The sequence below is a fragment of the Sus scrofa genome, chromosome 1 (assembly GCF_054392235.1).
Source record: "Sus scrofa isolate SSC_HxYL_T2T_F1_AM1 chromosome 1, Sscrofa_HxYL_maternal_Yorkshire_Landrace_v2.0, whole genome shotgun sequence".
Taxonomy (NCBI): Eukaryota; Metazoa; Chordata; class Mammalia; order Artiodactyla; family Suidae; genus Sus; species Sus scrofa.
In genome coordinates this window covers 55686-72710 of record NC_139383.1, presented here as the reverse complement: position 1 = coordinate 72710, position 17025 = coordinate 55686, and the positions used below count along the sequence as shown (strand labels likewise).

The following is a 17025-nucleotide window of genomic DNA, read 5'->3' as shown; positions in this document are numbered from 1 at the left end:
CAACTATCATAAGATGATAAGCTGATCAAAAAAGTCAACTTTTCCAATTAAATTTCCTGCTCCCTAATGTAAGCTAAAAGATTTGTTATCCTTAAAATACAAAAACAGAAGGAGTTCCCGTTGTGGCGCAGTGGTTAACAAATCCGACTAGGAACCATGAGGTTGCGGGTTCAGTCCCTGCCCTTGCTCAGTGGGTTAACGATCCGGCGTCGCCATGAGCTGTGGTGTAGGTTGCAGATGCGGCTCAGATCCCGCGTTGCTGTGGCTCTGGCGTAGGACAGTGGCTGCAGCTCCGATTCGACCCCTAGCCTGGGAACCTCCATATGCCACAGGAGTGGCCCAAAGAAATAGCAAAAAGACCAAAAAAAACAAAACAAAACAAAACAAAAACAAAAACAAAAACAGCTCTGAGGAGTTCCTGTTGTGGCTCAGCGATAACAAACCCGACTAGTACCCATGAGGATGTGGGTTTGATCCTGGCCTCGTTCAGTGGGTTAAAAGATCTGGCATTGCTGTGATCTGTGGTGTAGGTCACAGATGTGCTTCAGATCTAATGTTGCTATGGCTGCGGTGTAGGCCTGCAGCTGCAGCTCTGATTTGACCCCTAGCCTGGGAACTTCTGTATGCTGAGGCTGCAGCCCTGAAAATACAAATAAAAAAGATATGGATGATAGAAAAATGAAGAAAATGAAAGGAAAAAGAGATTCTACTTCCCAGTTCTCTCCTGGAAGAAGACAAGTTATAACAAAATGAGTGCTTGGGGTTTTATTTTTTAATAAAACAAATCAATCCAATAGTCTCAAGACACAAAATTAACCAGTTTGTAACTGACCAATGATAACAGCACAGACATCAGTCCTTCCGCAGAGGAACGGTCTCCTCCCGGACACCCTCCTTGGTCACGATGCAGATCCTAAGTGCGTCCCCAGTGTACACGTCCCTCTCAGCAGCAGAAATGAAGACATCTTTCACGAGCCGCATGGCTCTGTCCAAGGACAATGGGACATGCTCCACATTTTGCATGTTCTTAAAACCAACCTGGTGGGTAAGAAACTTGGATGAAGGGTCATGCGACTGTACGAAGAAGGCCCAGTCTCCCCCAGGATTCAAAATAAACCTCACACACACTTAAAAATGTCCCTCAACTGAAATGCTTCCAGACTTGGTCGAATTACACCCACCTAACACCTGACAAATATCCACCGAGACAATGCCCCTGCTCCTGAGAGGCACACCGTACAGAGGCGGACATATGTAAGTAGAGTACTGTTACAGAATGTGCTGTAGCTAAGAAGAAAATAGAGCTAGGAGAGCCTTAAGCTGTCATAACCAAATCTGGGAGAAGAAAAGGAAGGCTCTGGCAGAAAATACACCTGCGTTGAGGGCTAAAGGATAAACTAGAGTTAAAGGATGGACTAACATTCCAGACAGAGGCTGTGGTATGGCCGAAGGCACAGAAATGGGCAGGCACCGCATTTCGAGGATCCGAGTGGAATATGGAGTGACTAGAGACAAGGCAGATAAGCAATATGCAGAAGTAGCTTCCTCTAACACCTTTTAGAGAAGCTGGGAGGATGACTTAGGGAAGTAAGCCTGAAGGCAAAAAAGATGTTAGGAAATAAACACAATGACCCGGCAAGATGCATGCAGGTCTGAACGCAACCAGCAGTAATGGAAATGTACTTGCAAATTAGAATACAAACTTAGGTGGCACAGAAGTGGTGAGACTGAAGGAGAAATGTGTTTTCATGATCTGCAAGTTAAAAGTGCAAGAGGAGAAGTGAAAAAATGGAGCAGTCATTGCAGAGAGAAGCAACCTGGAAGAATAAGAAGTAGGAGCCATGGGAGTGAGTGGCTGCAGGAGAACCAGTAGAACAGAAACGCAAGGTGTGGATGGGGGCAATCAGCCAAGCACGCTCAATGCTGATTTACAAGAAAGCCGTGATTTCCCTGCTTCTCAAAGCTAATGGGGAGAATGCAGAGGATAGCACCTTGAGTTCCTCCCCCATGGACGCATTCTCATTACCTGGTTGTCAAGCAGGGGCTGCAGCATGGCACTGGCTGAGCCTCCAGCCTTGAAGGAATCTCTCTGGTAGGACCCCACAGGGTCAAAGCTGTACACGGCTCCCTTCCCTTAAAGAAGAAAACAGTTTCTGTAAGGACACATCCTGATCACAATCCCAAATCATGGTAAAAATAAATATAGTCAAAGTGTGATACAAAAGAGACTACTGACTTGGCTAAAATTTCAGAAACAGTGCAGTCTACCCTTCCCCTCTCCTCAGTGTGCAAGCAGAGGCCTGCCTGCCCATGCTTCTCTCCATTACGGCATTTGCCACAAGGACCTTCATGTTCTCTTCAAGCTCACATCACCTATTACCACCCTGTGGTTCCCAGTACACATGTGGTCTCACAGGTGCACTGGTTAACTGTCACCTCCTCTGATAAGTTCTGCATCAAACTCCTCACAACATTCCTAGAAAACTTACTGGTGCAGTTCTAATATAGACATGAGTTTCAGATTTTCCTAGTGCTACCATGATCTGACGTATGAAGAACTTACCATTCGTTTTTAAACTAATATTAAGCACACTCTAGCATAAGCACCACAAAAAAGTCAATTAAGGAGAAACTTCAGAAAACCACAAATGTCACATGCAAAAGGTTAGTTTTGCCTAAAATTTAACAGTTGTTCTGTATTGCCAGAATGAAGAGTCACTGTATTTTGGGGGTAAGAAAAAGAGAATGTGAGTCTACTCATTCTTAATCAGACAGCTACATGTAACTATCAGTGGGTAGATAAATGGGCTCTCAGGCTCTCCTGAAGCAAGCATAAGTTGTCCTGCCACTTTCTGATAAACAATCTGGAGGCAGAATCTATCAAAATGTAAAAGTTCATACCCTATGACCCAGTAACAATTCACTTACAGAATTAAGATTCACCTACAGGAATGCTTACATAAATACACAAAGCAATTATGTACAAAATCATTTCTGTAGCTCTTAAAAGAGCAAAAACTTGCAAGCAACCTCAAGTCCATTGGTAGAAAATGGTAAGTCCATATAACAATGTACAGCAGAGGAAGAGGAAGATGGGACAGGGGACATATGTGTGTAACAGTGTAAAATAGAGGGCTCTGCGACATGTGGCACGGTCCTATTTTCATTTAAAGTCATAAATCGTACACGCATATAAACACACAAAAAAGTATGGAAAGATTAATAAACAAACTATAGTTATTTATCCTCGTGGGACTGGAGGCAAGAAAAGAAGGGAATCACTTTGTGTTCTTTGGTATTGAGTTTATTTTATGGAACACGTGTTACTGGTTTTTTTTTTTTTGACTGCACCCACGGCACATGGACGTTCCCAGGCTAGGGTGGAATTGGAGCCGCAGCTGCCGGACTACACCACAGCCACAGCCACGCGGGATCTGAGCCGCGTCTGTGACCTACACCACAGCTCACGGCAATGCCGGATCCCCAACCCACTGAACCAGGCCAGGGATTGAACCTGCATCTTTGTGGATACTAGTCGGATTCATTTCCGCTGTGAGAAATCAGGCATCATTCATAAGGTCTGACTTTTAAGTGATTTTTAAGACATATTATATCAGAATGGACACACTACAGTAGTTACCCTGGAAGATGTGAGATAAAGACCATCTATAAGGACAATTTTCTTATTACCATGGATGCCTGCCATTGTTAGCTGTGTGTATTTTTCCCACTGTAGAATTACGCACAGAGCCACGACCCAGCTGAGAAAGCATCATCCGAGAGAGCTTGGACAAGTGTCTTTGCTGGAAGCAACCTTGGAATGAGAAACAAGAACACAGTGGGCAAGTTCACTAAGTTCAACACGCAAAGAAAGGGACATGAAGTATTGAGCCAAAAGAACAAGATTGTGTCTCATGAGGCCAACAGGCTACAAGTAAACGAGGCCCCAAAGATTTAACTGAGAGTAAAACCAATCAGAGAAAAACCACACAAGACAGCTCTGAGGAAAACCAAAGAGTGGGATATGCCCAAGACCACAACTTAGAAAAAGCAAGAGACATTAGTAACACGAGAGCAGAAGGCATGAATCTTGACTGTAGACAGTAATTTTCCTCTTCAGAATAAGTCTTAAAAAGTACAGTAAGTTCAAAGTGAAAAATAAAATAAAACCAAACAAGTCCGAGGAAAAATACACAGGGAGGCACTAGATCAGGGAGGACTTTCTTACAAAGTAAGACACTCAATACCATAAAGAAAAGGTTGACAGATTTGCATGAAACTCAGGAAGTTTTGTGCAGACAAGACCAAGAATACTCTTGGGAGACATCTACTACCTATATTGCAAAGGACTGACACAGTTATTCCTCTAAGTCAGGAAGAAAAAGACTAACTTGCAAATGAAGGAACAACCAAAGATTAATACCTGAGTCTCCAAAGAAGAAATGAAAAAGATAATAAACATGGAAACCTCAAACTTCAATAAACAAAAAATACATATAAGTTAAAACAACAAAGTATTTACTGGGCAAGACCTTTAAAATTGTGTTAGAATTCTGATACTGGTTAGGATTAGGGAAAAAGAAAAAAAAAGGTAATCATATCTCTGCTGGTAGAGTGTGGGAGGACTCTTTCTGAAGGGCAAGCCTGTGGTGTCATCAGAACGCAAAAAGAGCAGAAGAGAGATATTCTCTGACCCAGAAACTCAACTTCTAGGAATTTTTCCCAGGGAGATAATCATGGTTGGAGAAGTATACAAAACCGTATGTACAAGGAAGCTCATCATCTCGTTCATATTAAGGAAACCAGAAACAACCTAAATGACCCTCAGAAGAATGGCGGGCAAACTAAGGTGCAGCTGTTGACTGTGTGCTGAAGGTCAGTTGTTGATCCCATTGTCCTGAAGGTCAGCTGTTGACCCCACTGTCCTGAAGGTCTCCATAAGGAGCACAGCCTCACCCCCACAAACACAAAAGACAGGAAACAAAACCTTAAGACATCAGCAGAGGCTTGGGACCTGGGAGTCACGAGGCAGGTACAAAAACAAGTGTTAAATGGAAAGGTGATATGCCACTCCAATGTAGACCTTTATGATGTACCACTTGTCAATACAAACAGCCAAAATTCAAAGGAAATTTAAAGGAAGCCTCCAACGTAGAAGACAGCAGCCAAAAATCAACAAACAAAATTAAAAAAGCAATCTGATAAAATGCAGAGAACACAAGAAAACTTCCAAGTATATATATAAAAAAAAAACCTAGGAGTTCCCATCCTGGCAAAGCAGAAATGAATCCGACTAGGAACCATGAGGTTGCGGGTTTGATCCCTGGCCTCGCTCAGCGGATCAAGGATCCGGTGTTGACGTGAGCTGTGGTGTAGGTCGCAGAAGTGGCTCAGATCTGGCATGGCTGTGGCTGTGGGGTAGGCCAGCAGCAACAGCTCCGATTAGACCCCCAGCCTGGGAGCCTCCATATGCCTCAGGAGCAGCCCTAAAAAGACAAAAAGACAAAAAAAATAAAATAAAATAAATTAAAAAAAAAATCTAACGATAACAGGACACTTAAAACAAATAAGGAAACTAGAAAATAAGTAAAAGTTCTTGGAAATTAATAATGGCAGAAATAGAATTTAGTAAAGAATAAGGTACTGAAGTCAAGGAAACTTTCAGAGCAGAACGACAACAACAAAAAACCCCAAATAGATAGACAATATTCAGAGAAAAAATTAGCAATGATGGGATGATAAGCCAGGCAGTAGTGGAGGTGGTGGGGTCAGGGGAGGAGGACGCGGGGCAAGAAGGTGGAGAAGATAAAGAAAACGAGGAAAGACTGGATGAGGAGCCTCCCTGTAGCCTCTCAGAACACCAGGACAAGGAAAAGATGCTAAAAGCAAAGTCTCAAAAAGGTCTCCAGATTCTTTTTTTCAGAAATTTCTTGGGAAATAAACCAAGAAAGAGCACAGGTGAAAGAGCTGAAGACTGTCTTGGGGAACAGAAAATGAAGAAGGAGGACCACTCTATCACATACATAAGAAATACAAATTTAAAGAACAATCAAAGCAAACCAGACAAGATCAGAAAAGATAATTAAAAATACCTGAAAATACCACCAAAACAAGCAGTGTCATCACACAGAGCTCTGAAATCAATCGGATCCAAACCCAGACCGTAGCCATTCAGTATGTGAAATTGCCAACCAAATCAGGCTGACCCTCAGAAAAAGTCAAAGGACACTGTCTGGCCTGCTGAAATTCAATGGCAGCTATTATTAATGTTACTAAAATCTGAACTAATTAACCTGACATTCAAGTCAGACATAATGGAAGTCAAGAAAAGCACCAGAAATGTCCAGCATGCTGGGTCAGGCAAGTGAACCTGTGGCTAGAATTTAATTACCCAGGTTAAGGATAATTAATTTCTATTTACCATTCAATGCTTTAATTTTCTCTTATTTTTCAAGTAAGTCTGAAAGCCTAAAAAAACTGGGTCAATCTAATTTGCCTACATATAAACCATGGTAGATAAAATGATTAGACTGCTCCCATAGGTCGCATACAGGGGTAGAGAGACAACAGCAAAGACAAATACCGGTGGAACAAAAATGGACGGGAGTAAGAACTAGAGGGAGAAGGAGTTGAAAAGAACCAGAAATCCTCCCTCTCAGAAAGACAGACTTATATCAAAGCTGTTGTCCTCACCCAGACATTTCTGTAACTTTTTGTACAACGGACCACTCTAAACGGTGCACAGATCCATCCTGGGAGATGGTGTTTGGTTTGGGAAACAACTAAAAAGTGTCAGACCTGGTGAAAAGCACTGCTGGCCTGAGTAGCACAGCAGTGGATCAGAACCAGGGTAGAAACGTCAAGTGAAGATGCTCACTCCCTATCCTGCTGGGTCTGACTCCGACAGCAAGTCAAACAAGTTTTTAAAAAATCATTTGAAAACACTGGTGGAAATATATCTCTTCTAACACATTACTTTCAAAAAAAACCATTTGAAGTCAAATATGTTTGTTAATAGTCTTTACTTAGAATTATACTTAGGTCAAGCTTTTCCAAGTCAGGATTTTTTCTGTAGGATTAAAACGCTAATTATCTACTACTAGACTCATGTAAGATCTTGAGAAAACACTAAAACAACTGACTGCCCAACATTCACTACTAGAGCTTAATATTCCACTTGCTGTGTGTCTTTGGATAACCATTTCTCTTTTAGCTCCAGTTTCTTCACAGTTTTAAGTATGGAAAAAATGAATTTGTTGGGGCAAGACAGTGTCGGATTCTTCTCAACTCTGGATGGAAACACACACATCTAAGAAATGCCACCCCTTTCATCTTCCAAAAAGCAAATGTCCTACCTTCCTCATCGAGTCCCCCGATGATGTTGTACACGTAGTAGGGAAAGAAGCGCCTGGAGTAGAGGATTGTGGACAGCATTGCTGCAATTGCCCCCGTAGTCATGGCCTTATTATTGGAATGCTTATACATCTGCAATTATCAATGGAAACGACAGGTATGCAGAAGGAGAATATATTAAAGACTAAAACAATGAGTAATAAATTGAGAAGAATGAAAGCCAATTTTGGTGAAATGGGAAAGGACGCATGTTTTGTTTATGATCAAACGACACAATACTACGATGAAATAACAGTTCATTCTGTCGTATCATTTGGGGAGCTACAAACATTTCTAGGGAAAGAACGTTAAGTTTGCCCTGAACTCTCTGGTTTAAAGGCTGTTCTCTACGCCATCCCCTCTCAGGCACTGCTAACTGAAGAGCAAATACATACAAGCAGGGCGTGTAAGATGACACGGAGACGATGTTCCAAACCCAGCGCTCCACTCAGCAAAGAGACAGTGGTCCCCAAAGTATAACCCATGGGCTAAATCCAGCCCACCCTTGTTTCCATAGCTTTATTGGAACACAATATTGTTCATTCATTACACACTTTCTCTGTCTGCTTTTGTGCTACAAGGGCAGAGGTGAATAGTTGTCACAAACCAAATGGCCCATAAAGCTAAAAATATTTACTATGCTAACTCCTGATTGGACTCAGATATAAGTTCCTCTCTTTGGTGTAGAGAAGTGTGAGAACAGAACATATGAGGGCAGCACTCTTCTGGCACCCTAGCATGAATCTAGGACAGGGCGGTGGTCTCACTCCTTAAAACATCTACACAGGAGAACAGAAGTGTCCAAAATAGTATCTTATATAGCGATTTCCAATCCTAGATTTCCTACATCCTTGGGGATCATGAATTCTCCAATAAAACACATTTAAGTTCACCAATTTCTTTGTCAGCCACATAGCAAGTCTCTCTAAAGAGAAACCTAAGAAGTTCAATAAAATCGAACAATGACAAAGTACCGAAAAAAAGTGAGAAATGAGCACCTTAGATAAATCAGGGTATGGAAACATTTTTTCCAAGATTATAAAAAAATTACTGATTTCATTTCATTTCAAAACCAAGCAGCAACAGTTATTCAGCTCACCATCATACAGTAATGAAAGAGAAATTTCAAGGATTATTCACTGAACTGAACTCACTGTTACTTGTTTTATTTTATTAACAAAATACCACTCTCCAAGGTATGTGGAAGTTCCCAGGCCAAGGAGCAATAACCCAAACCACAGCAGTAACAATGCTAAGTCCTTAGCCACTAGGCCAACTCCCACGTCACGTTTATTTTTGTCCTCTAAATTCCATTTACAAAATATGCACTAGAAGTCACGTAAATATGTCAATAAACGTAAACCACTGAAGAGTATAAGTAAATGTTAACATCTGATAAATACCAAACAAAATCGTTTCTATACATTCAAAAAACAAGTGTCAGTTAAACAAATTCCTACGTACCCCAACAGTACAATCTTAAGGTTATGCACAAATAGGCAACACAGAACATGATCAACCTTTCCATGTACCAGCTGGACTTTCCAACTACTAAACTAAAAATTATGACATATATCCTACAAAATTAAATAAGAAAACTAAGAGCATATAATATCGGTACTGCATCAACAGCAATTTAAAAAACTTCACTAGGCTGTAGTTGTTTAAGAAACAGCTACCCCCACCTACTATTACCAACTTACTAAAGAAGAGTGCAGTTCCTTAAGGCTAGTAATACAAACAAAATCCGTTTCAATACAGTTCAAATTACTCATTTTATTCTCCTTGAAACTATCAGAAACAAGCACTGCTCACATACACAGGCCATAATCAAAACCCAGACATGCCCCTGCTTTATCCGGCCAGCATTCCTTCATCCTTCACGTCTCCCCAGCTCCCACAAAAGACAAGTGCAGGCTGTGACAGCGTCAGCCACTTTAAAAACCGCAAAACAGGTTAGTGTGTCTCATTCTCTCACTTCTCCCACCCCACATCAAATCCCCTTCCTCAGCTGGCTATCAACTAAAGCCTATTAAGGTGTTAGGTGATAACGGCTTGGGTTGTGCCTCTGGTCCAAACAACTGGCTTATTTCTTCCCATTCCTGTTCATGCCAAGAGGGCAGTGCAGTAAAGACAGAGCACGTCAGCTGACAGTAATCCAAACCAAACTCCTGTCTAAAAGCCTGCCTCCTCCACAGAATTGATTTGCTCTGTTTCTAAGGGAAATGTAACTTCAGAAGAAACCCTTCCCAATCTACCTCAAAAAAAGGAGAGAATCCTTTATATTGTACATACACTTTAACAAGAGGAACTTGCTGTCGTTTTATATTATGCTACTTTGATGATGCTGTCGTTTCATATTATGCTATTAACGAATGAACAAGATGCAGTATCATTTCATTTCTAGGATAGGCTATGGTTTCTTCATCTGCTAAACTAGTTCTTCTCCAGCTATTCTGAGCAACAGTCGTGATGTATGCCAAAAAGAATCTAAAGAATTGTTATTAGCTTTCAATAGTGCACACATACAGAAAAGCATTTACCTTTAGTCTTGCTTCAATAATTTTTGTCAGGGTAAGACAGTCTCCATGAAAACCACTACAACCAATGACTGTTTTGTCTGTTCTGTAAAAAAACAACATTTTAGGAAACCGAGTTGGTTTGACAGTAAAGCAAAACAACCTTAGGTTGAAGACAGCTGGTTTAAAAATGATACAACCTAATGTCCACACAGAAAAGTTTCAAAAATTTGATTACAAAAAAATCAAAACTTTTATGAAATATGATAAATACAGTTTAAAAAAATTAACAAAATATACATGTAGTACATATGACCAAAGCCTAATTTTAATTTCCTTATCCTGCAAAGGACTGCTACAAATATGAAAAGCATTACAACAAAATGGATCATAGAGGTATAACACACAGACTAGTGACTGCAGTTAATAATCCTGTACTGCATGTTTGAAAACTGCTAAGAGAGTAGATCTTAAATATTCTCATCACAGGAAAAAAAATGTTACAACTATGTGTGGTGGTAGATACTATAAGCAGACTAATTGTGGTGATCATTTTGCAATAATATGAATATGGGATGTTGTACACCTGAAACTATTATAATGTTTCATGTCAATTATGCCTCAATTAAAAAAAAAAAAACAAACCCATGCACAATGAGAAGATGGGCACATTATATGAAAGTCACATAAAAAGAGACACAAGTTACCACAAACATGTAAAAAGAGCCTCTATGTCACTTAGAAATTCAAATCTAAATAAGAGATGATTTTAACATATTAGACTAACAATGCCTGGTGAGGTTGTGGGAAATGGGTACTCTCTGATACTGGGAAAGAGTGTACACTGATCTAATGCTTTAGAAGGGCTATTTACTGTAACTAGGAAAAACTGAAATGTGTGTCCCTCTTACTCGGTAATTCCACTGCTAGAAATTAATCCAGTCAACATATTCACACAAGTTTGCAAAGGAAGGCTCTAAATTTGCTTGTATGTAAGTGTACCTATTATTTTAATGGCTCTCCCACAACCCAAATGCCCACCAGAGGGGAAGTGATTAAACTTTGGTACATCTATGTATCAAAAATTAATTCCTAAATCTTGACATCTATTAGAAAACCTAAACCATTCCCATTAAGAAATATTCAGCAGAGGCGACATGATACCCTTCCTTCCAGAAGTGTGTGGATGACACGTACAAATCGCACTTGTCCAAATGGGGAGGCTACTGACAACTCTACAGGCATCACCAGCATTTCTGGACTCACCTCTACAACTAACCCCACTGCACTGAGTTAGACCTCCAATCTCCCATGAGGCTTCACTGCCCCTACTACCAGGATGGGCTGACAGTACCAATGGGTAGGACAAAATCTGAGCCCCAAAATGCTTCTGACAAATATCCAGGGGCATAAATGCAAAGGAGTTTTCATGTAGAGAATAAAGAATAAAGGTGAGTCTCAAACAGGTGGGAAAGAGGCAGGCGTGGCTCTAGGTCAGCCCCAAAGGGAATGGGATCAAGGGCATGCAGGCAATTCAATGGAATGCATGTTCCAGTGCCTAGGGAGGATGACAGAACAGTCAGTGATGTTGTTTGTCTCTATATATACCTACAGTATTTCATTAAAAAAAGAATGGGGAGCTCCCGCCGTGGCGCAGTGGTTAACGAATCCGACTAGGAACCATGAGGTTGAGGGTTTGGTCCCTGGCCTTGCTCAGTGGGTTAACGATCCGGCGTTGCCGTGAGCTGTGGTGTAGGTCACAGATGTGGCTTGGATCCCGCGTTGCTGTGGCTCTGGCGTAGACCCCTAGCCTGGGAACCTCCATATGCCGCGGGAGCGGCCCAAGAAATGGCAAAAAGACAAAAAAAAAAAAAAAAAAAAAAAAAGAATGGGTATTCACTTCAGCAGCGCACAAACTAAAACAGTACAGTACTAAGACGAGCAAAATCTTGCACCAAGATGGTTTCTATAAAATTGTATTTTAAAAATTTATTTATGACATTTACTACTTTCAAATCATAAAAGTTACATCTTAGAAGAAGAAAAGATGGGTGTTCCCTTCGTGGCTCAGCAGAAATGAATCTGACTAGCATCCATGAGGAAAGGTTCGATCCCTGGCCTCGTTCAGTGGGTTAAGGATCCAGCACTGCCGTGAGCTGTGGTGTAGGTCGCATATGTGGCTCAGACCCCAAGTTGCCGTGGCTGTGTCATAGGCCAGCCAGCCGTAGCTCTGATTCAACCACAGCCTGGGAACCTCCATTTGCCTCAGGTGCAGCCCTAAAAAGACAAAATAAATAAATAAATAAACCACACCAAAAAAACAAAACAAAACAAACAAACAAACCAACCCACAAAAAACCAAAACCCCCAGAGAAGCGGACAGAATAGGAACTAGGAAGAGGAAGATAAGCTTATTGTTTTTTAGGTTGAGCTGCAGGCTAGCCCACACTCTACAGCAGAAGGCCCTGCCCCAAGGACCAGTCCACTCCTGCTAAAAAATGGGCTGAAGAGGCTCTTGTGGGAATTAATGTGTCCAAAAATGTTAAATACAAACCACTGCTAATCTGCAAGATGCATTTAGGTTACTTATGCAGACATTTTTTTTCCCAGTGCCCACAACTTTATTTCTTATGTTTTAGAAAAAGTATAGCCAGCCCATTAAAACTGTGAGCTATGGCTATAACTACTTAGGATATGGTTAAATTGAATGTTTAGGGTTACTTTTTTTAAAAGGGGTATATTAGAAAAAATTTAACATATTAATGGATGCACAGAATGATAAATAATAAATGACATATGATAAAGTAGTAAAATGCTAATAAGATCTAGGTGATAGTATATGAGTGTCCACTACAAAATTATTTTACTTTTGTTGTATATGTGAAATTTTTCATAAGATGCTGAGGTAAAAAATATCTAAGTTACCAAAAGCATTGTTAGTTCCTAGATATGCAAATATCATGAAGAATACATACTGAATTATCAGAAAATAACTTCCTAAGTATTTTCTTTTCTTTTGTCTTTTTAGGGCCACACCTGTAGCATACTGAGGTTCCCAGGCTAGGGGTCAAATTAGAGGTGTAGATGCCAGCCTACACCACAGCCACAGCCACATGGGATCCGAACTGTGTCTGGGACCTACACCACAGCTCATGGCAACGCCAGATCGTTAACCTACCCAGCAAGGCCAGGGGTCGAACCTGCATCCTCATGAACACTAGTCGGGTTCGTTAACCACTGAGCCATGATGGGAACTCCCTAAGTTAGTATTTTCTAAGAAAAATGCAAGCGAAGTTCTAAGCAGGCAATCTAAAAACTCGTGAAACAAATGGTTTAGGAGTTGAATTTCTTGCAGCGTCAAATCATCACAAGGTGCTGAGAACACATCCTCAGAAGTATTTACTTACAATTTGTAACATTTGGGGCTGTCCCGTGTGTGAATTGAAAACCCTTCACTCAATCGGGTGTCAGAAGCAACAATCGAAAAATCTTCTCCCGCAATTGCCAATACAGTTCTGAGGGGAAAAGGAAGACAAAAAATTAACGAATTCTTTTGGGTGGTGGTAATAACACTTTCCCCAACATGAAAATGCTCCACAGCATATATTGGGATAAAATCCATTACATGTAAAAAGCCAAATGTAGGATTCAGATGGAAGAGAGAAGATCAGGGGAAAGGACCCCTGGCCATAGTCATCTGGGAAAGATTTTGGAATTTTGGTGAGGACCCATAAAGGTAATGTGAGCAAGAATGAGGAAAGGTCCATTTGCAAAGTGGAGTTTTAAGATGACTACCGTGACAATAACACTATAGGTGAAATAAAATGGGAACTCAATAAGACTACGCAATAAGAAGGCGGCAATGCAAACAGGAAGAAACAGGTAAATTCAAAAACATAAACACACAAGTTGTACAAGTTTTTGTAACTAACAAAATGTGTTAGATGCTGGAAGAGCAGCATGATGATGTAATTATAAGGAGTGCAAAGGAGAAGTTATTGAGAGGAATAGCTTGCTTTTTGTTTTAATCTCTCTCTCCTTTTTTTTTTTTCTTTCTTTTTAGGGCTATACCCACAGCACATGGAGGCTTCCAAGCTAGGGGTCAAATCGGAGCTGGAGCTGCAGACCTACACCACAGCCACAGTAAGGAAGGATTCAAGCCATGTCTCTGACCTACATCACAGCTTGCGGCAATGCTGGATCCTTAACTCACTGCTCAGGGGCAGGGATCAAACCCGCATCCTGTTGGATACTAGTTGGGTCCGTTTCCCCTGAGCCAACATGGGAACTCCTCTTTTTCCTTTTTTTTTTTAAATGGTCATGCCTGCAGTGTATGGAAGTTTCTGGGCCAGGAACAGAATCTGAGCCAACGGTGCACTGTGGCAACACTAGATCCCTTAACCCACTGTTCCAGGCCAGGGCCAGGAACTGAACCTATACCTCTGCAACTACCTGAGCCCCCGCAGTTGGGGACTTAACCCACTGCACCACGATGAGAACTCCCTGTTTTAATATATTGAGTTATGGTGAGAGCAGAAAATCCAGATGGAAATGTTTTATTTAAGAAAGCAGAATCAAGGAGTTCCCTGGTAGCTCAGTGGGTTAAGGATTCAGTGCTGTCAGTCACTGCAGTGGCTGGGGTTCAATCCCGGGCCCCAGAACTTCCACATGCTGTGGGTTTGGTAAAAACAAACAAACAAACAAACACAAACCAAAAAACCTCCAACCAACCAACCAACCAAAAACAAGCCAGAATGGAGGGGCTGATAAAAGGTAAAATTGAAAGAACCAATTTGGGAATATCCTCTCTTAATGAGACATGTGAGAGTACTCAGTGACAAATGTGGAGCCTAATCACTTGGCATTTAACCACATTTAGTCAGAATAGAAAAAGACATAGCACTAAGTCTTATATTGTAGAAGCAAAGGCTGCCCAAGAGCCAGCAGCAATAAACACTAAAGAAAAAGAGCACAGACTGAGTTATGTCTACATTGTTAAAGGTAAGTTAATAATCAGAAAACCACAAGAAACTAACTTTTAGGGCAGTAACAGGATTACAGATGCTAAAAACTGAGCAGAGTGTAATGAGTACTGAATACCTTATGAGTCTTATACAGAATCTGTAACTGCCTCATGAAATGGGTTCAATACTCATTTTATAACTTCTTCATCAATTGTCACAGAAAATATTTAATAAAAGTGCAATGATAAAAGCATACATCAACTCAATGCAAGAGAGCTATGGATTCAAGTCCTGGGGTTCAACTTCACACCAGATCAGTGACGTCATATTAAAGAAATGTAACATCTAAGGGCCCAGGTTCATTCTGAAAACGGAGGCGTATACCATCTAACACCCAGTCAGCATAAGGACTGAAGAAGATAACTGCTTTCAGTTTACGAGATGCTTCTCTTCTGATTCTCCCCTTAAGCTAGGAGTAGCTAAGGAAGATAAGGAACTCTGGGTTCAAGAAGTTGTAAGGGGGAGTTCCCATTGTGGCTCAGTGGGTTAAGAACTCAACAAGTATCCAGGAGGATGTGGGTTCGATCCCTGGATCCCTGGCCTGCTCAGTGAGTTAAGGATCTGGCGTTGCTGCAAGCTGCAGAGGAGGTTGAAGATACACTCAAATCTGGCACTGCAGTGGCCAGAAAAAACCTCCAACCAACCAACCAACCAAAAACAAGCCAGAATGGAGGGGCTGATAAAAGGTAAAATTGAAAGAACCAATTTGGGAATATCCTCTCTTAATGAGACATATGAGAGTACTCAGTGACAAATGTGGAGCCTAATCACTTGGCATTTAACCACATTTAGTCAGAATAGAAAAAGACATAGCACTAAGTCTTATATTGTAGAAGCAAAGGCTGCCCAAGAGCCAGCAGCAATAAACACTAAAGAAAAAGAGCACAGACTGAGTTATGTCTACATTATTAAAGGTAAGTTAATAATCAATTCGACCCCTAGCCTGGGAACTTCCATATGCTGTGGGTGTGGCTCTTAAAAAAAAAAAAAAAGTTGAGAGGTACCCAAGGACTACACTGCCCTTCCATGACAGAAACAATGCTAAAATCACAGCCTTCCACTTTCTTTGCAACATACCCCAACAATCTGCATTAAAATTTCAAATCCATAAGGAACTGTTAACCTGGTTATCTTAAAAGACCATCTGTTTGTTTGAATTGGGTGTGTATGTTTTAATATACAAAGTTTGATGGGTAAACTATAAACACTACTTAAATATACAGCTCTTTACTCTTAGGAATCCTAAATAGTGTCTTTCCACAACCTACTTCTTTTAGTGTACTATCAAGGAAAAGTATTATTTAAGAAAATCTGGTAATTAAAAAAAGAAAGACAACTTGAATGCAATATGCAAGAATATACCTTTAAAGGACTCCCCCCCCCCCGAATTTATGCAAACCCTTAAAAACAAGCACTGACCAATAAAACTAGGTCTGGCCAGTTTCTGTCATTTAAAATAACAGAAAATGATGTTGTTTGATCAGCCCTTTTAGCTACAGACACAACTAAACTTAAGGACACTGTTAATCAACCATAACTCTTCAATCTCAGATGCTCAATCCGCCCCTCATCTCCTAGCGCGAGATACATGCTCAGACAGTAAGGAGAGATAAGATCCATTTTTAAAGCTCTTGCAGAACAGAGGGCCAGATCTCAATTCCTATCTACTGTCTCACTTCCGCAAAGAGCAGACTACAAATACCTGGCTGTCCACATTCAAGACCCAGTTTCCAGCCTGTAAAGGGAAGCTGTGAAGAACAAGACGAATTGAGCAAACACGGAGAGGAGGTGGCGGGGCAAGATTTGGCAGCCGCGCCAACGGGCTTAGCGACATGGGGGCGAGGGCGGCGAAAGAGAAAGTGTCGGCTCCCTGGGCTTTACCCTCCATTGAAAGCGTAGGGCGAAAAGCGCAGCTGCGAAGGACCCGCGGCGCTATGAGGATCCATGGCCAAGTCTCTGCCGGGGACAGAGTACGCTGCTACCGAAGACAACATCGCGCCGCTCAGCTCCTGCTGTCTCACGGCGAGATGGCGGCCGACCGGAAGTCGGGCCACTTCCGGCTTCCGTGGCGCTGCCTCCGGCCGCTCTAT

General features: G+C 41.3%; 1 protein-coding gene across 3 annotated transcripts; it reads right to left on the bottom strand.

Annotated features, from left to right (window-relative positions):
* Positions 1 to 750: 750 nt before the first annotated feature.
* Positions 751 to 16982, bottom strand: PSMB1 (proteasome 20S subunit beta 1). 3 transcript variants are annotated; one of them, XR_014830460.1, is made up of 6 exons: positions 16817 to 16982; positions 13319 to 13426; positions 9936 to 10017; positions 5391 to 7485; positions 2027 to 3463; positions 751 to 1038 (listed from the first exon to the last, which is right to left on the bottom strand). XR_014830460.1 is itself a non-coding variant. In NM_001244353.1 (6 exons), exons 1-6 carry the CDS (start codon positions 16927 to 16929, stop codon positions 853 to 855), a joined length of 726 nt encoding a protein of 241 aa, NP_001231282.1. In that variant the 5' UTR covers positions 16930 to 16955; the 3' UTR covers positions 751 to 852. The 3 variants fall into 3 exon arrangements, 1 of the variants encoding a protein (NP_001231282.1); XR_014830479.1 differs by having other exon boundaries at positions 2027 to 3434; positions 5435 to 7485; NM_001244353.1 differs by having other exon boundaries at positions 2027 to 2133; positions 7356 to 7485; positions 16817 to 16955.
* Between the last annotated feature and the right edge of the window lie 43 nt (positions 16983 to 17025).

Excerpts from the sequence above, each read along its gene's own strand:
- PSMB1 (NM_001244353.1), bottom strand. The coding sequence starts at position 16,929 with ATGTTGTCTTCGGTAGCAGCGTACTCTGTCCCCGGCAGAGACTTGGCC. Across the intron at positions 13,427-16,816 it reads CCCTACGCTTTCAATGGAGG|AACTGTATTGGCAATTGCGG; the intron begins GTAAAGCCCAGG and ends TTTTCCCCTCAG. Across the intron at positions 10,018-13,318 it reads AGCCCCAAATGTTACAAATT|AACAGACAAAACAGTCATTG; the intron begins GTAAGTAAATAC and ends GTTTTTTTACAG.